This window comes from Cornus florida, unplaced genomic scaffold (assembly GCF_030987335.1).
Source record: "Cornus florida cultivar Cherokee Brave unplaced genomic scaffold, ASM3098733v1 CherokeeBrave_3.0.0_Hap2_Chr11, whole genome shotgun sequence".
Lineage (NCBI taxonomy): Eukaryota > Viridiplantae > Streptophyta > Magnoliopsida > Cornales > Cornaceae > Cornus > Cornus florida.
In genome coordinates, this window is record NW_026775581.1 from 47,537,069 (window position 1) to 47,561,956 (window position 24,888).

The 24,888-nt window shown below is 33.6% G+C and overlaps 2 protein-coding genes across 2 annotated transcripts; one reads left to right on the forward strand and one right to left on the reverse strand.

Moving 5' to 3' along the window:
- The first annotated feature begins 1,225 nt into the window (after positions 1 to 1,225).
- Positions 1,226 to 20,965, forward strand: LOC132287202 (uncharacterized). The gene is made up of 8 exons (XM_059789736.1): positions 1,226 to 1,368; positions 2,614 to 2,910; positions 7,451 to 7,522; positions 8,352 to 8,419; positions 16,568 to 16,724; positions 18,356 to 18,439; positions 18,555 to 18,644; positions 20,447 to 20,965. Exons 2-8 carry the CDS (start codon positions 2,635 to 2,637, stop codon positions 20,648 to 20,650), a joined length of 951 nt encoding a protein of 316 aa, XP_059645719.1. The 5' UTR covers positions 1,226 to 1,368; positions 2,614 to 2,634; the 3' UTR covers positions 20,651 to 20,965.
- On the reverse strand, positions 10,605 to 12,368 carry LOC132287201 (uncharacterized). The gene is made up of 3 exons (XM_059789735.1): positions 11,564 to 12,368; positions 11,327 to 11,445; positions 10,605 to 11,227 (listed from the first exon to the last, which is right to left on the reverse strand). Exons 1-3 carry the CDS (start codon positions 12,366 to 12,368, stop codon positions 10,772 to 10,774), a joined length of 1,380 nt encoding a protein of 459 aa, XP_059645718.1. The 3' UTR covers positions 10,605 to 10,771.
- Positions 20,966 to 24,888: the final 3,923 nt, after the last annotated feature.

Below are 24,888 nucleotides of genomic sequence, written 5' to 3' on the forward strand. Positions count from 1 at the left end.
CAACAATAAAACAATAATTTATTGAGATTTAAAGCATTCCTTTTGTTCAACCAGTAGAAGTTAGAGGAGACACATTATTTCACACTATTTTTAATTATTTATTTATGTTAGTCAATAATTCTTAATCGCATTCTATTTTGGATGTTATATGTCAAGTTATTTCATTCCAGGATATTCGAACCCGCTATCTTTCACATAAAAATGAAAAAAAATATCACTATACCACGAGTCTTGGGATTATTTATATATTTTATTGACTATAGTAAAGCGATAACAATATTCACACTGTATTTTTACTAAAATATTTAAGTCTTCCAAGTGCATTATAGGAGTTAATTGCTAAAAAAAAAAAAAAAAACAATTTTATTGAGTTTAGCAGGTTTAACATTACCAATGTTGTGACATATGTCTAAATAACCTTGGTACTATTTAGAAGGAAAAATATAATTACAGAGTGAAAGTAATAGAAAGTGGAATAAAAGAAAGAAAAATAAATTATTTATTTCTTTATTTTATGTATTTGATTAGAATGAAAAATCTTTAAGTTGTAGAGAATTTCCATTTAATTATTTGGATAGTTTGAAAGGTAAAAAAAAATATATAAAAAATCATTATCACCTAAATTGTCCTTATTTATCAATTTGTTTTGTATCAATATTTTTTTCTTTTTCTTTTCTAAAATAAAAGAAATATAAAAAAATAAAAGTAAATAAGTTTTTAGGACATTCTCCAATAGAATTTTATTATATTTAAATATATATTTTAAAAAAAATAAATATATGCCTAAATCCAATTTATATAAGAGAGAGATATAAAAGGTGCCGTTGTAAATTCAATGATTAAATATAATTTTTTCAAAAGTATAAAATTTTCTTATGCTTTTTGCAAATACAATTTTTATCATAATTAAGTTGTTATGAAAAACTAATTTTCTTTTAAAAAAAAATTCTTATCATACTATTCAAACATTTTATTTTAAAGTTTTTTTTCCTTCACAAAACTACATTGTCTCGATAACCCAGTCTTCTAATTTAATACTACGTGCCTAACAATGAAAAAAAAAAAAAAAAAAAAAATTCTCACTTACATTGTAAATGATAATAAAAATAAAAAAAAAGTAAAAGGAGCACGTGACTCGTAAACGGAGAAGTTAATGTAAACGGACGTTACCGAGCCTATACACCGAACCTCAAAATCAGACATACCTTATCTCCATGTCTCTATCTATATCTACAATATAGTACTAGATATCGATATATCTATCAATATATATATACACAAACCTCAATTTTGTCGTCAATTTTAAAGAAGACTTCACGACATTTCTGAAGACTCATTCAAGAGCGCGATCAGAGACTGCATTTTCAGGTTCTTTCAATTTGATTTTCATACATGTTATACTTCGAATCTGTTCTTGTAGTACTAGATTTTGCCTTGAAATCTCGTTGTGCTCGTGGATTTCGAAGTTTTCGATATCGTTGATTGAAAATCTAATGGTCAACATTTTGGTCTGAACTGTTTTTCTCATCTCCACCACAAAAGGGATACTTTTTAAGCTCTGGAATTGATTTTGGTGGCTTTTCCCCTGAAAATTTCTGATTCCTATGTTGTTTCGCGTCTGTTTGGTTGCTCAGAAAAAAGCTGAGGAGAAAAAAAAAAAAATTGGCCTGTATTTTTTGTTGTTTCGTTTCGAACTGTAATTCCCCCAATTTTCTTAGCAATTAAAGAAAGTAAACGGAAATCTGGGATATTATAATAGAATATTTAACATCAGCCTTGATAAGATCCCAATTCTTCAATCTGCAAATCAGTGGTACATTAGTTTAGCTGCTAAGAGAAGATAGAGTGAAAAGAAGGAATTAATGGGTACCAAAATCCTTTTTGTTCAGGTTTTTTTTTTTTTTTTTTTTTTTTTTTTTTTTTTTTTAACAAGTGTTCAGTTTTTCTGTTTTATGAGAATTCAAAATCAGAGAACTGTACAAAAATTTGTTTGGTTGACAAAATCCTTTTGGTTCAGTTTTCTTAGAATTGAAAATCAGAAAACTGTATAACAATATGTTTGGTTAGTTTTTGAAACCCAAAGAACTTTAGTTATCTGAAAACAGTTTATGTTTTCTGAATTATTGAGAACTGTTTTTAGATTATTGAACCAAACAGCCCGTAATTATCAGTCTGAGTCTACTATTATTCCGCATAATGTAAGCAACTGTATGTCATCTTCCTTAAACCAAAAGGACCAAAATAATAGAACACACAAGATTTAAAGTTTACATATTTCTTTTGATTGTCAGTTTCTTCAGAAAATAAATGACTGCTTATTTTTTTTATGCCCTTCTTTTTGAATGCGATTAAAGTAAAATTGTCCATCTTGTATGTTATCTTAAAATGATGTTCATGTCCATGAGATTTAAAGTTTACATTCTTTCTTTTGATTGTCAGTTTCTTCAGAAAATAAACGAGTCTACTTATTTTTTTTTTTATCTCTTTCTTTTTGGATGTGATTAAAGTAAAATTGTCCATCTTGTATGTTATCTTAAAATGCTGTTCATGTCCATGAACAGTCGAATCTTTTGGTTTTTAACTGGGTAATGAATGATATTTGCGGTGAACCAGGAACATTTTCCAAGGATAATAATGGCAGACCACCTTGTTTTGTGTGTTGATCGTCTTATCACACCTGAATCATTGCAATCACTGCAAGGGGCTGAGGGCACTGGATCGTCTGGAGTGGGTACTTGCACTCACATGGCTGATCCGTCCACTTCTGGCATTGCCATTAAGGAGGTGAGGGAACGTGATGTAGCTGACGAAGAGGAACCACTAATCGAGTCAGTGGAATGCCGCATTTGCCAGGAGGAAGACAGCATGAGAAACATGGAGATCCCTTGTGCTTGTAGTGGCAGCTTGAAGGTATCTTCTCAACAAGTTTTTTGATGTCAATGTTGTGGGTTCAGTCACTTTTTTTCCTGAAAAGAATTTCTTTTTTTGATAATATATCACTTCTTGTATATATATATATGGACTGTATGTGTATGTATATAAATGTTTTTACGTTCTTAACTTATATAAATTTTGCTTCCATCTGATTTTGTATTTCTTAATTTTCATAGTTGTGCTTTTTGTGAACTTTTTCTTTGGGCATGAGTGACTGTTAGCTCATTTGTGTGAGAAAATGATGTTGGGTCCTTCTCTTTGAGTCATAAGGGGTTTGAATGCATATTCAAATGCTTGTATAATTTTACATTTCCTGTTTGGTATTTTTGGTTTATTGGTCACCTCAGTCTCAGTGATCTCAAGCACACTTCAGCTAAAGAATCATGTGGCAAGGAATCTTTCTTTTGCCTTTGGTTCCTAGGGGAGTCCAGATGATCAGGGCAAGTGGCACCTAAGGTGCATCAAAGAGGAAAACACCAATGGTTGCACCTAAGGTTCACCAAAAACCAATTTCATATTCTTTGCACTTTAAAGATTTGATAATTTATTTATGTAGTGTAATATAGCTTCTTCGTTGTGTTGTATCAATATTCCAGTTAATCATAGTACCTGGATGAACTGTGGGAACATTTAACTTAAGTTGATCAATGAACTCCAACCTAAGGAGGAACAAAATCAGGTTACTGATGTATAGGTTTCGGGGCGGAAGAGAAAAAAGGTTCATTTCTATGGCTTCAGTTGGTTGGATGGAAATAGCAAGAAAGGAAAAGAAATGAGATTTTTTTTAACATTTTAAGATTTTGGAAAGCAGGAAAAGGAAAATTTTGTGGGAAAGTAACTTTCCATAGCCACCAAACTTTCCCATATTTTTTTCTTACAAAAATCACATGAAAATTTTAATTTCTTGAGAAAGTTATGTGAACTTTACAATTATACCTTTTTTATCTCTCTAAAATAAAATGTGTTTGTGCATAACTTATTATGCATGACTTTTGATAAGAATAGTATAATAGTCTATATCTCTCTCTAGATGTTCTACAAAATTATTTATTTAGATTCTTATATTGCTTAATTTTTTTTTTTTTTTTTTTTTTAAATACCAAAAATATTTATCCAATACAAAGTTATTTAGGCCTTATATCATATTTAATAAAAATAAAGACAATTTAGATATACTGTTATATTTTGTTGTAACTTTCATGCTATCCACAGCATGACATGGTAAATTTTCACAACTCTCTTGAAATATTTTCATGCTAACCAACTTCATGTTAGAAAATTGATTTTCCTTTCACTTCACTTTCGCTTTCCATTATTAATTTCCATCTAACCAAACAGACCCTAAATGTTTGTAGCAGAACATACACAGATTGAAATTTTGTAATGGAAGCTTATTAATTTTTTTTTTTCCTAGTTGGGTACTCACACACACATGCCTCCATGGAGGCTCGAACCCCTGACCTCTCTTTGAAAAGTAAGGGCTTGGTACCGCTAGGCCACTGGCCTGTTGGTGTAATGGAAACTTATTCTTGATCCATGGTTTGTAAATAGTTATATTTGACCTTGTAACATATGTTATTTGCACTATGCTGTAAGCTGTTAGGTTTTTTCAAACATTGCACTGTCCACAGCCTTGCACATCTATTAGTATACTTTTTTCTGGATACAAGCACATTTGCATGTATATTCCGAATTATGTGTATGGATATCTATTAGTTATATAAAGCTTCTTTCAAGTACCTCATGAAATGGAGTGAGTCCATGTAAATCTGAGTTCAGGTCCATGTCTTTATTTCTGGATTTGTATCTGAATCTGTGTCGGATCTTATGGACATAATCCATAGCCAACCCATATAATCCATTGATAATCTAAATAAATCCTTTAAAAATAGGACTCGGATTAGATATAGGGTTAAACCCAATCCATTTCATACCTATATATACTTGAATCAGACTTGGGTCCAAGACGGATCTTACAAAGAACATCTATATCCAACTCATTTTGTCTTCGAATTCAAACTTAATAGTACAAGTCTGATAAATGGATTTTGGATCGGTTTGGATCTCAGGTTAAAGTTATACCATATACATTTTATGCCCTACTTTGAGGTCACGAGGACGGAGCCTTGTGGCTTCTAGTGGGGTCAACTGATTCAACTAAAATTTGATAAAATAAAATAGGGGTCAAATCAACATAACAAGAAACTGTGGATATATATATATATATATATATATATATATTTGACTGCTCTGGAACCTTTTTAGGAAAATAAGGATGGGTCAATTTGTAATATTGAAAGCAATGGGCAGATGTCATAGAGATAATAAAGTAGTTTTTTTCTTCTTGTTTTCTTTATTCATTTATTTTGGGCATGGTTAGAGGTTGTAACTTCCCCATCCAAAAACCACGTTGTGCCATGTTGTGAGTGGTAGATAACTTGTTAGAGATAAAAACCTTTTGATATTATTTGATTTTTTCCCCCTTCGATTGTAGGTAGAATATGCACTACTATGAATAATAAAATTTTGGTTGAAAGGGTAGCTGGAAGGAATTAGATGTTTTCTCTGGGAAAAGGAAGGGATATTTGCATCTTTTGGTTATTGAGCAGAGTGAATAGACGAAGCAAGAAAAATGGTATTTCACGAGTTTGCTTTTGTAATCTTAATAAATAGTTTTGCTTGAAGGGTGAAAGTGTAGAGAATAAGTGAGGAACTCTTTTTCTCCTCACAGGAATGTGGTGGCTGTGAATACATCAACTGGAGCATGGCCAAGCTAGAAACTGTTCAGTCTTACTCGTTCATTTTGTTGTACCAGGTCAGGCTTTCAACGAGCTTAAAAACCTGAGCTCGAGCTTGGTTCAACTTGCCTTTGGTGGCAAGCTAATTGGGCTTGGCCCTAATCCCATGGAACATATTATTTTAATATATTTTAATTATATTTTAATACTTTGTTTATCAATAAATGGATATGAAACTTTTTAGAATTACGAAAAACCTATTAGGCATGCCTTCATGAGTCCACTGAGCCGAGTCTACCATTCTTCAAGCTCATTTCATTTAATAAACAACTCATAAAGGCTGTTCAAGCTTGGTTCATTTATTCAATGAACGGGCATGATATGTATCTTTTTAATGAGGCTAGCCTGGATTGTTCATCAGCAGATCAGTTTATTTGCAGTCCTACTATTCTCCTCCCTTCCCTTTTCTGTTATACCAAACAGTGAGAAGGTTATCAATTCTGTCCATCTTCCTTCACCCTTTTTATTTCCTTTCACACTTCTACTATTCTCTTCCCTTTCCTTCCCTTTTCTGTTATACCAAGGTGACTTCCTCCTATCTATATATGAAAAAGCCTTTCACCTTTGGAAGTATTTATGCCGTCTTTTCTGTTATACCAAATAGTGAGAAGGTTATCAATTCCATCCATCTTCCTTCATCCTCTTTATTTCCTTTCACACATCTCCAACCAAGCAAATTATATTATTATTATTATTATTTGGTTTTTATCTACTTACAGGTTGAAAGAAATGGATTGTGTGCCTATTTTATAGAAGATGGATGCAATGATAATATGTCTAAAAAAGATGATTTTTGTAGATATCATAGAATTAATATATATATATATACACACACACACACACACATATATATATTGTTTTGCTGTTGAATTATCTCATGACTTAGCAGTGACTTTAATCTTGATTTACCCTACTACTTTGCTGCTTCTGATTTTGTTGTGGTTTTAATTTCCATTAGTTTAATTATTGGTCTGGAATAGATCATTATTCTTTTTGGAAGTGGCTTAGGTCATATACTCTATTTATTTATTTATTTTATTTTTTATAAGTTTTAGGTCATATACTTTTGACTTGCAGTCATAGAAATTTGGTATCCAGGATGCAGGATATGACAGCTCATTTGATTCGGACTAGCTGATAAGTTTAAACATGATTGTGTTGGTGTATGTATTAATCATGTGCACTAATGTATGCTCAGTTGTGTATATACATTATGAAGAACCACAGAGAGTAAAATGACAATGGCAATGATGGTTAGATATTAACTTCCATGTCCATGACAAGAATAGAGAATGCCACTGTACTTCTGTCCATTTATATTTAAATAACGTATTACTTTTTCTGTAAGTATCCAAATCAATAAGGCAAATGGGGTAGTTTTGACAGGTATCGGACATTATGAATTTCAAAAGAATTGCCCTGTATTTTATTTCTCTATACTGACTACTTTATGTTTGTATGCTGTCCTACCATATGCCATTGTGTATCTCTTTCGTTCCTATGATTAATTAACTTATCACTTATCTAGTCTTAAGGCGTGGGTCAATTCAAAGTATTCTATTTCTGGAGACATGTATTTTTGGGGATTTTTTCTCAATCAACTCTTGCCTTTCCAAACTCATTTTTGGGAGATTATGTGCTGTGTCTTTTCCTTTTTATGTCATTTTGAAATTATCTGCCATTTGTTGAATGAACAGCTGACACTTTATTTTATCCAGTATGCTCATAGGAAATGTGTTCAGCGCTGGTGCAATGAGAAAGGAGATATAACTTGTGAGATCTGTCACCAGGTATGTCTGCTTCTTTGTTTGTGGCCTTTGTTTTCTCTCTCTTTTGAGTAGTCAAACTGAATATATGGTTTCTATACTTATATTTTGATGGGGTATTCTCAGATGAAACTATTCAGTTTGTTTTGTTTCAAGACATAGACATAATAATATACTTCTCTTGATGACTCTAAAGCTAAATTATGGTATGATGGACACTCGCTATAGGTGTTACACATATAAATTATAGTTGGATGATGTCTTGTACTGTGTAAAATAATAAATATCAAATTGTTGTCTCTCTCTCTCTCTTCTTTTGTCTTTTTCTTTTTCTGGCTTTGAGTGGGAGGAGCAGTAAGGATTGGACCCAAAACCAGCTCATCCCTATGAATGCTTTACCACCATGCTTGGACGGTTTTGGTCATACAATTGTAGAAACCATATGATTTGAATACCTTTTATTTTATTTTATTTTATTTTTCTCTCTTGGCCACATAAGGTCATTTAAGTTGATTAGGATTCAGGTTTCTGTTGCATTAACAATTGTAAGATAGTCCACAGCTAGATTATACACACACACACACACACTATTTCTTTGAGTTGTTGTTCAATTTACTTGTTACATATAATGTAAAGACAGTTTGTTTCTTTTAATAGATCAGTTGTCTATGTACACATATATGAGTTTCTCAATTCCAAAATATGTAATACATGTTTCTCGGTCTATGTAACATATTAAATGAGGATGTTTTAGTGCATTTGCTTGTGCCTGTACTTTTATTTTATTGATTATCATAATTGAAATTATCAAAATAGTTTTATTAACTTCTTCCTTAAAATTTCCCTGATGTAGCCTTATCAACCTGGTTATACTGCCCCACCACCTGCCCCTCACTCTGAAGATACTACAATTGATATCAGGCAAGTTTGAACTCATGTTTTTGATTGATAATTGGGTAACTCATGTTCTAGGCTTCTTTCTATCATGTTTTTGATTGATAATTGGGTAAATTACACTGACCTCCCCTGAAAATGGGCTAAAATACAGTGAGCACCACCCCTTAGTTTTTAAATATCACAGTGACCACCCTTGACAGTGTTGTTAATACTGTCCTCCCTGGTCATAACGGCTGTCAGTGGTGATGGATGGAATATGATGATTTCATGGTATTTAAAATTTGAAAATCCAATTTTACCCTTGAATTGTTTAAAGATACGTTAATATCCTTATGCACTTGCATGAAATGACTTGAATACTCGCATTTGCACATTCTAGCTGAACGGAAGTGTCCTTATCTCAATAGATATATTTATTCATATATATTCACACAAGTAGATATATATTGCATACCCACACACATAGGCTTTTACTTTTTAGTTCTCTCTGCAACTCTGAATTATATTTAAGGTGAAATTCTTTAGATATGTATAGCATATAATAATAACTGATGAGCCTTTCTGAAGAAAAAAAAAAATGATCGACGCCAGAGTTCTTTTGACGATGGGATTGGGGTTGATGGTGTTGGCAGCGAGGAGGGTGATGAGGTGGATTTGGAAGAGGGTTGCAACTTCGGAGACTTTAAGGTCGGTGTAGAGTGTAACCAATAGAGCGTTGCAGGCCACATTGGCTAAAATTAAGAAGAAAGTATTATACAAATAGAGTGAGATGGGTATTTGAATCGGCATTTGTTTAGATTTTAGAGTCGTTAGTGGATGTGTGTTTGATGGTTCGTGACACTAGAGATATATGGTAGACAGTGAGAGAGTCCTTGGAAGATCCTGGATCTGTGGGTGGGGATGGGTTACTTTATAGTACCCAATCCAACTTCTAACTTGAAAGATTAATAGATTTGTTTTTTATTTGTTGTTTTAACAGAAAATGTTACATTTTGCCTTTGAGGTAAAGATTGAAATATGGTATATGATCCAAAAAAGCCTATAAAACTACTTAACTACTACCCAGATGAATGGCAACGGTGTGGCTTTAAGTATTCCGGAATAGTACCCATTTGCAATAGAGCTGAAATTGGTAATAAAGAAGAGTACCGATTTGCAAAAACCAAACAGCTACTTCAATTCACAGCAAACCCACTACTTCTAATCAATTTTTCGAACGCTACAGGGACAGATGTGGTTGTAAAGGATCTCCGTGCAACTCCATTAAAGTGTCAGAGAGAGAAAACTGCTGCTAAGGGTGGAATTTGATTATATATTATCTCTCTATATGCAGGGGATTGATGAGAGAGAAAGGGGAGAAGGGTTGTTTTCTGTTTGGAATAGATGAAGAATAAGTTGTAGAGAGAGAGAAGTCTGTGAAGAGGGCAATGTTGTATATTTGCTGGATAAGATTATTTAGTTTAAAAAATACATAAAAGTACATCGACATTTTTTTCATTTTACAAGTTCCATTAACCATGTTACTCTGACATAACTGACAGGGGAGGTCAGTTTTATATTTAAAATCTAGGGGATGCTCACTGTATTTTAGCCTATCTTCAGATGAGGTCAGTGTAATTTACCCTTGATTTTTTTTTTTTGATAAGTGTAATTTACCCTTGATAATTTGATATAACTAATAATAGAACAATAAATTATCTCCAATATTTATTAAACAATTTAAGCTTATAAAAAATAAATAGCTATAATAATATTTCTTAAAACCAATTTGGTTCTTTTGTGAGTAATTAGTTATTTTGTAGTATAATGAATAATTTTATTAAAGATTATATTGCATTATTAGTCTTTAGATAAAAATGTAGTCTGAGATATTACAAGGCATGTAACATAACACATTTATAGAAGAACCTATTATTTTATAGTGGTTATTTGATTATTAACCAAATAAGTGCTCCATCTGTGGTGATTCTCGTTGGCATTTGTTTATTTTTTTTTTCCTGAATCATAGTTGTTAAAGGCTCAAGGCGCACAAAAGCGCAAATGCCTCCTGGAGCCTGAGGCGCAAGGCGCAAGGCGAGGCGCGCGCCCGACTGAAGCAAGGCGCACGTTGGAAAAAAAAAAAAAACAAAACTCACCCAATAAGTATTAAAGATGCAATAGTATATACAAAGATATAAAAGTCAACTAAATGAATTATTTAAGTTAAATATTCAACATAAAGATGCCAAAACTAATTAAATCAAGTACTTGAGTTCAAAACAGTGAATAATCAAACATATTAACATAAAGATGCGAAAGTCAACTAAGGAGAAGTATAAAATAAAACTAAAACAAACATAAACATCATTTCTTCCTAAGAAGACAACACCAATGAATCTAAATATCATCCTCGTCATCAATAAGCATAACATCATTTTGATCGTCACTAAATGATTCATAATTCTCAGGATCCTCTTCTATCTCATCTGAATCATCCTCATCCTCATCCACAAGTCGAACTGAAGAACTTCCTGCTCCCTTTGTTGGTAACCGTGAACTAGAACTAGATTTTGATCTAGTAGACCGTTGCGGCCTGCTAGCCTCTCCAATACCAGCAAAATTAGCAACATCACCCCATGTCAAGGAATCATCTTCATAGACTAGATCATGTTCTGCATCAGAATCATCCATCCTCCCCGTTAACCACTCGTTGCTCTCATCAATGTCATCGAGTAAAATGGGATCAAGAGTATCACGCATATTATATCGACGCTTCAATGCTCTATTATATTTGATGAACACTAAATCATTCAAAGTTGTTTGAGCGAGCCTATTTCTTTTCTTGTTATGAAGCTGCAATAAATTCAACCTTAACTAGTAAGTATAAAAAATTAAAATTTTAACTTTCAACAATTAAATTACAAACCTAGTTAGTAGATAGTATATACTTACATGCTCAAACACGCTCCAATTTCGTTCACAACCAGAAGAACTGCAAGTAAGGCTTAAAACCTTTATAGCAAACTTTTGGAGAAGTTTTGTTGACTTGCCATAAGCTTCCCACCAATTAGCTATTAAAAAAAATTAATAATGATGTTTAGCAACTTTAGCTTCATCTTTCTATCGACTCTATTGTCAAAATAATTTTAACACTTAGCTATACTAACTTAATATACTTTACCACTTTACCTGGTCCTCGTGTATTTCTCTGTCTAATAGCAAAGGGATTACCAAAGAGGCCCTCAGCTTTAGAATATAAGGACAGCTCCTCAGTAATTTTGTCTTGGTCTTTGATATCTGGGATTAACCTTGCAATGCATGCATACAAACCCTTTGCAATCTCTTCATCTTCTTCAATTTTCGGATTTGAATAAAAGTATTCTGGGTTCAAATAATAACCTGCTGCATGCAAAGGGCGATGAAGTTGAACATTCCACCTCTTATCAATTATTTCAAAGATATCCTTGTATTTGTCTTCTACTTCCCCAAATGATTTTGCAATGGCTTCTTTAGCCCTATCCATAGCCGCATAAATGTATCCCATGGGAGGCTTTTTCTCGCCATCAACTAATCTCAAAACCGGAATAAGAGGACCGGAAACCTTAAGGCTAAAGACAATGTTGTTCCAAAAGGAAGGCATCAAAACATAAGAAGCAACTCTTTTACCAGCTTCCTCTTTCGCCCATTTACTACGATTCCATTCTTCTGAAGTAAACATCTTTCTCAAGTTATTCTTTTGCTTGTGAATACTTGATAATGTGATGAAACATGTAGCAAATCGAGTCTTAGCGGGCCTAAGCAACTCCTTTTTAGAAGTAAAGTTCCTCATAATGTTCAACAACTTTGGACGCATATAGATATAACTATTCAACTCCACCGCCCTCTGCATTGTTCTGGAGATGGACGGTATTTTCCCAATGTCTTCTAACATCAAGTCTAAGCAATGAGCAGCACATGGTGTCCAATACAAATGTGGGTGTTCTTTCTCTAACATCCTCCCTATTTGAAACCAAACGGAAAAAAGAAAAAATGATATAAATTATATATTAATCAAAAAAGATTTAAATTATATATGTAAAGAATTTACATACTCTTGAAGTTATAAACATTGAACATTCTTACTGGCAGACTTATTGCTTGATTCACTATCTGTGACGACTTGAACGACATTTGCTACTCCAATGCGGTTCACAAATTTATTAAGTAAGTCAAACATCTTTGCACCATCCTTTGAAAAAGAAGAAGTATCTATCGATTCAATAAACATGGTTCCCCTTGGACTATTTACTAGGAAATTAAGCAATGTTCTCCCTCTCTTGTCTGTCCATCCATCTGCCATTAATGAGCATCCAAATTTTGACCACTCCTCTCTGTGGTCATTCATCAAAGCATTGGTATTATCCAATTCCTTCCTAAGCAAAGGAACTCTCACCTCGTGATAACTAGGTGGTTTCATGCCGGGACCATATTGTCCAATAGCTTCAACAACCTTGGCAAAGCTATCATACTTAACAGCATTGAATGCAATTCCTGCATCATACATCCACCTTGCAAAAGCAGCACACGCTCTTCCTCTCAACTCTTTCTTGCATGCATCATTAATGGTTGTCTGTTTTCCCCCCTCCTTTCTTTTTTGTACCACAATTTCTGGTCTGGGAATGAAATATAAATCAATCGGTCCTTTTTGCTTTTGCATCTTTGAGGAATTGACACTAGCACTGCCACTACCCGCACTAGCTACCCTTTTTCCCCGATTGTTAGCTTCCATAACATCATCCTCATCCTCTCCATCAAGGAAATTAATTTCATCACTAGGTAATAAATTCATTTGCTCTTTTTCTTCCTTTTTCTTACTCATGTACTCTTTGATTTCTTCTCTAACACTAGATGGGCATCTTGTGCATGCACTCACATTTCTATACCCTCCAGCTATGTGTTGCTTAGCCCGATAAATACCTCCTTTTGTAACTTTTGCACAAAAGTTACAAGTGACGGCATTTGTATCTTTCGGATTCTCCAAATGTGAGTAATTCCATGCCGGATCCTTTCTTGAACCATCACTAGGCATCTTTTAAAGTACAAACTACAATCAAATTCAAGATAACAAAATAATAACATGATTAGCATCATGTAATCAGTGTCTACAACAAATCTGACAAAAAAAAAAAAAATTACAGAGCTTCAAAGAATCAAAGGCATATATGGACACTGCATGATAAATTCTATATGAGATTTATCAACTATATGAGATGTAATATATATGCATATATGGACTGCATGATACCATATAGGCATATACCAACTGATATGTATACTACAATTTATTCCAGCAGCACAGAATTGTAAAGTTGTAAACTACAATTTATTCCAGCTCAGAATTGTAAAGTTGTGAACTACAATTTATTCTAGCAGCAGAGAATTGTAAAGTTGTAAACTACAATTTATTCCAGCACAAAATTGTAAAGTTGTAAACTACAATTTATTCCAGCAACTCAGATTATAAAAAAATAAAAAACAAAAATAAAAGAACAGGTTGAAGAGCAGAAGGCTAGAAGCAGAGAGAGCCGAGAAGAAGAATAGAAAGAAAAAAAAAAATTTTTAAAAAAGGTCAGAGAGAGCCGAGAAGAAGAATAGAAAGAAAAAAAAAATTAAAAAAAAAATAAGAAAAAAAAATCAGAGAGAGGGTGAGAGCCGAGAGAAGAAGAATAGAGGGCAAAAAAAAAAAAAAAGCTGAAAAAAAAATAATTAAAAAAAAAAAAAAAAGAAAAAGAAAAGGAAAGGAAAAAAAAAATAAAAAGAGCCGAGAAGAAAAAAAAAAAAAAAAGAAAAAAAAGAAAAAAGAGCCGAGACTCGGCTCAAAGAAAAGAAATAAAATAAAAAAATAAAAAATAAAAAAGCAAGACTCTAGACTTCTAGAGTCTAGGAGAGCCGAGAGAAGAGACGAGAGAAGAGAACTGAAGAAAAGAAGAAGAAGAAAAAAAAAAAGAAAAAAGAAAAAAAAAAAAACAGAGGAGAAGAAGAAGCAAGAAGGAGAGAAGAAGAAGCAAGGAGAAGAACTTACAGGCGCTTTGCAGATCCGGGCTTCGCAGACAGCAGATCCGATCATCCGACGAGCTTCCGGCTTGTACTTCTCTCTCTCTTCTCGGTCTCTTACTCTCTTCTTCCCTTTTCCTTCTGCTTTTTGCTTCCGGCTTTTTTTTTTTTTTTTTGACAACTGATAAAAGCTTAAAGTGACTGTAACATATCTGAGATTCTGAATATATCACGTGGCTCTGTTACAATTCACAAGACTTGCAACCAAAATAATAAAAAAAAAATAAAAAAAAAAAACTTTTCAAACAGGCGCGCCTGTGCCGCGCCTGTAGCCCTGCGCCTAAGCCCCAAAAGCGCACGCCTATTACAAGGCCCTCGCCCTAAGCCTTTCAAGGCGCCAAGGTGGCGCCTCAGGCGCGCACCTTCGGCGCCTTTAACAACTATGTCCTGAATGGTTAATTTCATTAAAAATAAAAAATAATGATACAATAGAAACAGAGGGCATAACCCCTAGAACAGCTCAAAACAAATGATAGAAAATGCCCATTTCCAATAGAAGCCAAAACACCAACACCAAAGACAATGAAACACAGTATCATAAGACCAGTTCAGAAGATAGCAATAAGATCCTGAAAGGAGCACTTCATGGAGTGCATCATGTCCCAAATCACCTCCATTGCAAGAGCATCAGCAGAAGTGTAACAGTCATGGTGAAGAACAGCATTAAGCTGTTAACTACTTGATTGAAAGACATTAAGAACTTCTTAATGCCCTAAAAGTGTCAATTGATCCATTTCTTTTTGTGAAAAATCAATTACGTTATTAAAACAAAGCTTATGAGCTCTACTTTTTGCCATGATTTATAGATCTTATACTTCAAGTACTTACGAATTTGCGCCCTAGCTCAATCATTATGAGAGGGTTAATATATAAAAATGATGAATGGATGCACAGAGGAAAGGTAGGAGAGAAACTTAATCTTTAGCATTATTTTGCAAAAAGTGATGACGACTCAAACTTTTGTTGTCATGCTTGCCAAGTCAATCTTTTACCATTGCACCAAGCAATTAACCTGATACATTATTTGTTATTTTTATTTTAGTTTCTTATATTTCCTTTGTTGGACACTTCATTCCATTCTTGTGTTGGACACTTCATTTCCTCATCAGATTAAGTTTTTAAAGACTGTAGCTCATTCTGCCAATATATTTGTCAAGATCCATTTCTTATCCAATCCAAAATATTTAGCCAATTTGTAGAAGCTTAAATACCTGAAGATAGTTGTAAGAATGAAACTTCAACCTTTCCTTTGTTTATTTAGTTGAGAAATGAAAATTCACGTTTACTTTGTTCATGCACAATTCAAAATTGAAAACTCAAGTTTCCTTTATTTATGTACAATTCAGACAATGTGCACTTTACAATTTGCTTCAACAAAAGTGTTGAACGTCTTCCATCTTCAATCTTCATCTGCTATTTTTACAGTTTATTTAAAAAAAATAATATTACATCAGAAACCTGAAATTTGTTGGAGATCACCATGTCAAGACATCTTTTATACATGCCAAGAATGTGGCATCTCTTTATCCTTACAAAAAGGATAAGAAAACTTTACACGCAACTACTTGGAGTTGTCTATGCAAATCCTTCTCTCCATTATGCTTATCTGGGACCATATAATTTTTAAACTGCAGGCTCTATTGTCTCTTCCTCTCACTTTTTTTTTTTAAAAAAAATAAAATAAAATTTCCCAGTTGTCTTTTTGTCCAGGGCTAAAGAAGTCCTCCTTACTAGGTATTCATTGCGTTCATTACCCATAGATAAATCATATTAGACAGCTTTGTCTCATCTATTCTTTAAATGGTACTACCATCTTTTGCTTATCATTCATCTAAACACTCATTTAATCCACATTCATACTCTACATGCTGTATTGGCAATTCGACATTTTGCACCATTAATGGTTGTTGGTTTTACAATTGTCTTATAAAAGTTGGCCTCATATCCGTTTCTGACAGTTAAGAGTACACTTCAAGGATATTCATTTCCACTGTTACATCTTTATATGGATCCTTATCATGAATTCACTCTGCTAGATTGACATTGCATAATTGTGTTACGTCAATATTGATTCCATTGTTTCTTGGCATTGTCTCACAGTGGAGGTTGGACAATCTCTGGTACTCCTCTGGACTTGCATGATCCTCGACTTTTGGCTATGGCAGCGGCAGAGCGCCGTCTTTTGGAAGCTGAGTATGATGAATATGCTGATACGAATGCCAGTGGAGCTGCATTTTGCCGCTCTGCAGTCCTAATTGTAAGCTGTTGTAATCTTGTCTTGTGTGGATAGTTTTGATTTGCATTATCTGGAAAGATGGATAATAATCGACTTTCTGAACATTAAATTACAGTAAAGCAAAATTATTTAAAAAGGATTGCCAAGTTGAAGCAAAATTATTAAAAAAGAATCGCCAAGTTTTCTGGAACCCCCCAACTTGCCCAACCCAACACCAATCAATGGAACAGACATGTTTCAGACATGGATGGCAATTCAACACAATTTGCTGGTCCTCACCCTACCCCAACCCTAACGGGATGCTTTTGGGGAGTAAATAAATGTAGGAATGAATTCGGGGAAAAAAATTTATTTTGACCAGGTTTTGGGGTGAGTTTGGATTGGGAGAACCCATAGTACTCCGCTTGCAATCTACTTGTTTTTTCTTAAAAATGAAATGACATAATTGCCTTCAAATCACATTTTAGCTCCACAATTTTACAAGAAAATACCCTTACACTTCACTTTTGAGGGATAATTTGTCTTTGTATGTTATAAAAAATTCAAGTGGATTGTCATTATCATCTCTCTGTTGAAAAAATCATATAGTAGTATAAATTATGGTCCACATGGGAATAAAATGAAAAAGAAAGGATTTTATGTTTCTATAAAAGAAGGTGGCCTGTCCAAATCTGTTGGATATCCATGAAATCAGTATTGACTGGCGAGGGAGCACGCCATATGGGAAAAAGAATTAAATAGAAAAATAGAAAAGAAAAGAGGTAGATAGATGCTACTGGATTTTGGAATGATTCCTCTTTGGCTAATGGGTACTGTAACAGGTATTCTTGTAATATGTTTAGTAGGTGTTTTTTTTTTTTTTTTTTTAAATGGTATCTTGAATTTATTCCAAAATAGGTTATAACAAAAAGAAAAATAAAAAAAATTTGTCAAACCACTGGGTCCCATACTCCCACCCCTACCCAGTTTCAGATTTGGGAAGCTGCGGCGCAGTGTTGAGAAAGGGGTCCCCGTGCCAAGTGCCCTTTTGTTATACCTAGCCAGGCATGTTTGGAACTACATAAATTTCTGGCTGGCTACCATCATAAATTTTCTTTGTGAATTTCTCTCATATATCTATCATAAAATGAGGCCCAATGATGCATTTCCTCTCAAAACTAACATTTGGTAGGTGCACATATATGGAACTTCTGTATTCCCATCTCTAGGTGCTTGTTTATGAAACTTCTTAGTATCACTCTTTCATTTATTTGATCTTCCAAGTCCATTTCTTTTTTCTTCTTTAAAACTGGTGTTGCATAAGTTAGTAATATGGAGATGGATGCAGGTTAAAAATCATGGGTCCTTTGACTTAGATGCTATAAGTAGTCATTCCCCCGTTCCTTTAGTGTTTTCACCGTTACATGAATCTTGAGTCATGGTCATGTCTCAAACACCCGCCCACCCCACCAAAAAAACGTATGGTGACTGGTTCCATGTTTTCCCTGAATTTCATCAGTTCCAAAGATCAAGTGCCTGCTACACTGTTGATGACAAAGTCTAGGACACAATAACTGCTTATATATATATATATATTTCTTATTAATTAAATTCTTCAACCCATTAACTTTCCATGTTATATCATTGTGTCTTATTATTTTGTTTATTGGCAGTTAATGGCTCTTCTACTATTGAGGCATGCTCTAACCATCGATAATGGTGATGGAGATGATGATGATGCTTCCACTTTCTTCTCTGTAAGTTGGATTTATATGTCTAATTCTTTGCATGGTTATATGAATGCTTTTATATATTGAATAAGTACATGGTTTTGGTTGCATCTCTTGATTAAACGTTTTGGCGTTTGACCAGCTATTCTTGCTACGGGCTGCTGGTTTTCTTCTTCCATGCTACATTATGGCTTGGGCTATCAGTATATTGCAGCGCCGAAGGCAAAGACAGGTTAGACACTTCTTTCTGGTAGCCATTTTGCTGTTTTTTTTTTTAATTTTTTTCTTTATTTCTTCTTCTGAGAAATATGGTAAAACATTTTTCCATATTACAATGGCGGGTTAATAAAAACTAGTTGGTTGGACATGTCGAATAAACATATCTGTTTTATATGGTAAACTGGTTACATTTATATTTGAACTTGTAATGGGAAGTTGCGATGGAACAGTTGTTGCTTACAAAATTAAGTGAACATGCTGCTGGTATCTTTTGTGGGGGGAGGAGAGTTCATACCACCTGGGCTAATGACAGCGTATTTTGTTTATATATAAATATACATATATAAGGGTTTCTACTATCCTAGTTTTTAAGGTCTGCAGTTAGGTGTATCAGAGAATTGGATCTTTCCCCACCTTTTGTCAGGGTTGTGGTGGTTTATGGTAAGGGGAGAGTCACCTCGTTGTTGTGTAGCCAACAGTCCCCTTTGGACCGAAATATTAAACACAGTTATTTGTGTATATATGTTTAAGCCCATGTTGAGGATTGCTTGTCAAGTATTTTAAAATATTCATTGATTGGACCAATTTGCACATGTTGTAAGATTAACTATTCTTACACCCTTTGGTATTTTTTTTTGGTATCATATTTTGCCATACTTTGGTTAGATGCATTTTATTGTTCTTGTCATGCACTTCAAATATCAATTTGGTTGGATATGGGTTGGTTTCGGGGCCATGAATGCTTTCTCTTTACAAAGCTTTACAATAACCTTGTAATTTAGATTGTGATGTTGATGGAAAAGGTTTAATAATCTTTACTAGTACGATTCTTGGAAATCATGGCAAGCATACATTTCGTTTAACAATTGGCTTGGAAAAAATATGAACCCCTATCAAAGTGTCCAGTCTTTTATTCTCTCATTATTCACGTCATCACAAGTCCATCATCATGCAATGTGAAAAATATATAAGCATAATAAAAAAATAGGAGCGTAGTGGTTTATATAGTGTAATAATTTTACAATATTTGCGTAGTTTTATCTTCTAAATTATGTAACTCTTATAAAAATAAAATAAAATATAAAAAAAAAAAAAATTATTAAATTTCAACATTTGTCATAGGTTTGTAGGTAAAAATTTGTATTTAATATTTATATATAGATGTGTCCGCATGGCGTCAATGTCCTACATTTTTAGGATTCAATGTGTCGGCCTCTTTGTGTCGTATCGTGACCGTGTGTGTGCTACTTAGTTGAGATTTGTAAGAATAAAATTTTTTATGGCAGTTGTAATTTATTGTCTTTTTACACATTGCATATCAGTGTAGGCGTCCATACATTTATTTCTCGTAGTTGTTTATACCATATGTAATGAAGTTCTTAATAGTACCAAAAGCTCTTGTTACATGGACTCTTCAAAAGTAATGAAGTACCCGTATCGGACACGTATCCCTTGGACATGGGTACGGGATATGTGTCCGACACTTTTGATTGGACATGTACTTAAAAAACATATCCTATCATTTAATTACATTATATTATTGCTTTAAAATGAGTTAAATGTCCATATTGAACATTATATTAGATAAAAACACTACTTTACTCTAGAAAATAAAATAAAATAATTAATAAAATGAATATTTAGCCGTATCTGTGTGTCCTTCTGTTTGGAGATTTGACACGTCCGACGCATGGATACATACCCGTATCCGATACCTGTACCTGAGTTTATGTAACATAGTCCAAAAGAATACGGTCTTAGTTTTCAGTATTCTCTTCTTTCTTATTCAATTATTCATTTATTTTGCTGAATCAGGAGGCAGCAGCGTTGGCAGCAACTGAAGTTGCATTTATGCTACAGGCAGGGCAACATAGGGGCTTGCAGTTCACAATAGCACCAGGACCCGCCTTAGTACCAGTACCCGTAGAAGCACCACAACCTTCTGTAGCACCAGCACCAGGACCTGTAGTAGTACCCGTACCTGCAATGACCCCCCATCAGGAGCCACCGCGTCAATAGTATATGGTTTTTCTCTACTCTGGTAAGTGTCGCGATATGTGAACAGAATAAATTACATTTGGATCTTCGAATGTATTGTTAAAACTCATACAACAAGCAATGAGAAAATTGAAAAGCTGTGTAATTGTATGTCAACTTGTATCTTTGCTCGGCCTCGTCTTTGAAAACCCTAGAGGCTCACATTCTCTTTCTTAATTCTCCCATGTTTGTACATAAATGTATTGGAACCATATTATTACTGCTGCAGAAACTTGTGTTTATGTTATTGATTATGATGAGATATGAAAATCACTGACAAGCGACGAGATTTGTGTATTGGTATATCTACCCATTTTTATTATTGACTGCTACGACCTATTATTATTGTTCTTGAGAACTTCAGCTGAAAAAAATAATAAATAAATAAGTCATGAACATTCTGAGCCCTTGTCATGCTGATTTTCTATTTGCAGGTTCATTAGCGTTGGCTTGAATTTGAATATGAATATTGGAGTTTAATTGGATAGAACTGACTTGGGATCTGATTTAAGATCTCAATTCCATTGAGGGTGGATTTGCCTGAGCAGAAGTTGAATAGATTTATGGTTCCAATAATGAGAAAATGTAATTTTATTCAATCATAATTGGAAAAATTATACTTCTTCTCATAATAAATGTCATGTTTTGGAAATCATGACTCACATTTGTTGACTCACGATTCTTACGGATGTCAAAACATAATATGGTTTTCAAAACATGATACTTATTATGGGACGGGGAGTAAAAAAGTGGACTTTGGGAGGTTTAGAGATGGAGTTAAAGTCTACACTTTTCAAATTCATGAACTTTGACCAAATCTGATGTGGACATAAAGGACACTGTTCATTTGCCCAAACTACACTTAGTATTTTCGGGTGCTACTTTTGTACATGTAAGTATTACTTTTTGTACAGAGGTATCATTTATGTGCATATAAGTATCACTTCTGTGATCAAAGGTACCACTCTTATGATTAGAGGTACTACTTTTGTGCACAGATGTATCACTTTTGTTTAGGCAAGTAACACTTTGTAAAGAGGTATCATGTTTGTGCATGTAAGTACCACTTTTGTGCACAAATATACCACTTTTTGTGCAGAACATTTTGATCATTTGGTTTGCACAAAAATAATATCTATGTGCACAAAAATAGTGCCGAGGAAACTAAAGGTAGTTTGGGCAAATAAACAGTATTTTTTTATATCCACATTAAATTTTTATCAAAGTTTATGAATTTGAAAAGTGTTGACTTTGACTCCATTTCTGTGTAATAAAACCTTTCATAGTCCATTTTTTTAAAAAAAAAATAATTTTCCATCATAATTCCATGTACTTGGAATAATTTATTCTAGATCAAACATGGAATTCATTCAGAATTGAATTTATAATTTCAATTTCATGTCTAGGTAGCTATTTGAAATTGGACTTCAAATTATTGCTCAAGAGTTGAGAGAATAATTCAAAATTTGAGGGATATTTGCACAACAAGCTTTTAGCACATTAACAAACATGTATTAAAGAAATGGATACAGATGTATGTATAGCGTAGAATTCTATTTCATAACGGAATCGATATATCGATGAGAATCAAAATTACATGAGATTGACTCTGTCCTTAGGATAGACTGCACAATCTGCAGATATGGAAGAAAAAGCATAAAGGAAACACATTAAGCACAAGAAAAGAGCTTGCAACTCCAAACAAGCATAAAGTGAGAGGTTGGATCTGTTATTATATATATATATTGTTTTTCTTTTTTATTATCATCCCATGCTAAATTACAAGCATAGCAGAGTAGATATTGAAACTCACTCACTCACTTTCTTCTACAAGAATTTGAACTTTTCATCTTTTCAATGACGGACATATTGGAAGATGTGTTAGTGGAAATGTGGGCCGCACTACATGATATCATGGTGATGTCATGTGGTGGAGTCCATGCCTCCACTCATATAACATTCCGTCAACATCCTTCAAATTTAGAGGATGTATCATTTTTTTTATACTACGCGGACAACAAAAAAGGGAACGAGGGAATATTATATACCTAAAATTTTGCTAAAATTATAATAATGGCCTACTAGATTTTTGATAAACACCCAATGCATTATGGTTGTCCACACTAAAATTTTCTTTATTTATATAACAAATCTTAAATTTTATGACGTTAATTTCTCTCCAATTTCAATTCCTAAACACAGATTGTATACTTCCAAACAAAAAAAATATTATGTAATCCAGCAAAGGTTTTGATAACCACCACTGAGATATATGCACAAATAACAAATACTATATGAAAACATTATGCTATGTTTGGAACACTGAATTGGCGCTTTAAATTTGGTATGGGAAGAAATTTAGTACAACGTTTACACTAATATGTTTTAAATTTTAAATTCAAAATACTAATTCGATACCCTCAAACGCAACATTAGAAGCTTTGCAAATAGACATTATGAGTATTGACACTGATGGTCATTGTTTGGTCCAAAGGAGCAATGAAATTGATATATATGTAGGCAACCGATATATAGATTATTGGCCTCCCTGGATGGGTGAGGTAATATGAATCTTCTCAAGATATTTTGGGGCCCTATCTTGCTTTATGCCTTTAATTGTTCTAATCCACAAAGAATATGAAATATACAATCTAAGATCCTCTCCTCCGCACCAAAACAACGTCGTTTTGATACATACGCAACATTTTACATCGAGACGTAACATCCATTATATCAAGAAGCAACACATGTAAAATCATTATATCAAAAACACTACACCGTTGCATCGAGAATGAAACACATGCAACATTCTCGATACAATGGTGTTGCATTCTCGATGTAATACTATTGCGTCTTGCATGTGGTGCGTTCTATTGTGTTCTCAATATAATAGTGTTGCGTGTGGTGCATTCTTGTTCTTGATGTAAGTTGCGTGTGTGTCGAGACGATGTTGTTTTGATGCACACGCAACACTTCACGTTGAGACGCAATGTCTATTACATCAAGATACAACACGCGCAATATCATTACATCAAAAACACAACACCGTTACATCGATAATGAAACACATGCAACATTCTTGATGCAGTAGTGTTGCATTCTCGATGTAATAATGTTGCGTCCTCAATATCATGGTGTTGCGTGTGTTGCATTCTCGATGTTTGTTGTGTGTGCATTAAGACGACGTCGTTTTGATGCACCGGAAAGTACCAGACCTCTCCTTATACTAGACAGGATACATCCAGGTCACAAAGTATATAAACCACATACCTATTTCTCAGGATTTACCCATAAGACTTAAAAAGAGAGCACAATCTCAGACAAACCACTTATTCTCTCATCATTGCTTCAAACAAGAGACCACTATTCCTTTTGTATAGGGTTTCTATATATTCAACCAGATAAGGCCTCTGGCCTGAGAAGCATAGATCTTGCTCTCAGATGGGACAAAAGGCAGTTACTATTTCTAAGAAATTCAAGTTTTCTAAAAGCTGTTGCTGTGAAAAACATTCAAACACATTCGAATACAGCATCTGCGACTTCTACGGTTTTTTATTCTAATCAATCAAATTAAAGAAGAGTTAGAAGAGGATCAGATCCTTTTCACAACAAATGCTGATATGCTGAAGTAATTTCTTCCACTATATATGAACCAGAAAGGCTTTGGTTTATGGCCAAAGGGAAATTTCTTACGGCTAAGATCGATGCAGAGGGAAACTCGAGGATGGTAGGCAATTTCTGCTTCCTCAGCTTTTCCTCAATGTGGATTGATTAGTTTTCTAAAGTATTTATTTTTTCGGTTTGGAACTTTTTTTTGCTTAAAACTTAAATTTAAGAATGGCAGCTAAAGTTCATCTGTGAGCTAGGATCATCCCTATATTGTATAAACTTAAATCCTAATCAAGGGATGAAAATTTTAGGATGCCGATAATGGTTCTCACGCACAAAAAAAAAAAGTTTGTTTTTATATTTTTCTCTTCGAAACATTGACAATTAATTTGTTCTAGCATATTATGATGTAACAAGGAATTACATTTTATTTTCAGCTTTTAACTCTCCTATATGCATTGAGTATATTATATTTTAACTCCTATAAAGACTGAACTCTCTCTCTCTTCACTATATAGACATGTATATACGGATGTATAACTGTATGAATCCACCTCCTCTCACACACATCCGCATTGCATACATAATTCAGAACTAATATTATGAATTCG

What these genes read in the sequence shown, in the direction of transcription:
- LOC132287201 (XM_059789735.1), bottom strand. Translation starts at nt 12,368, where the DNA reads ATGTTAGAGAAAGAACACCCACATTTGTATTGGACACCATGTGCTGCT. An exon ending in GAGAAATACACGAGGACCAG is followed by an intron (nt 11,446 to 11,563) that starts GTAAAGTGGTAA and finishes TTTTTTTAATAG; the next exon opens with CTAATTGGTGGGAAGCTTAT. An exon ending in ATTGGAGCGTGTTTGAGCAT is followed by an intron (nt 11,228 to 11,326) that starts GTAAGTATATAC and finishes AATTTATTGCAG; the next exon opens with CTTCATAACAAGAAAAGAAA.
- LOC132287202 (XM_059789736.1), top strand. Translation starts at nt 2,635, where the DNA reads ATGGCAGACCACCTTGTTTTGTGTGTTGATCGTCTTATCACACCTGAA. An exon ending in CTTGTAGTGGCAGCTTGAAG is followed by an intron (nt 2,911 to 7,450) that starts GTATCTTCTCAA and finishes TATTTTATCCAG; the next exon opens with TATGCTCATAGGAAATGTGT. An exon ending in CTTGTGAGATCTGTCACCAG is followed by an intron (nt 7,523 to 8,351) that starts GTATGTCTGCTT and finishes TCCCTGATGTAG; the next exon opens with CCTTATCAACCTGGTTATAC.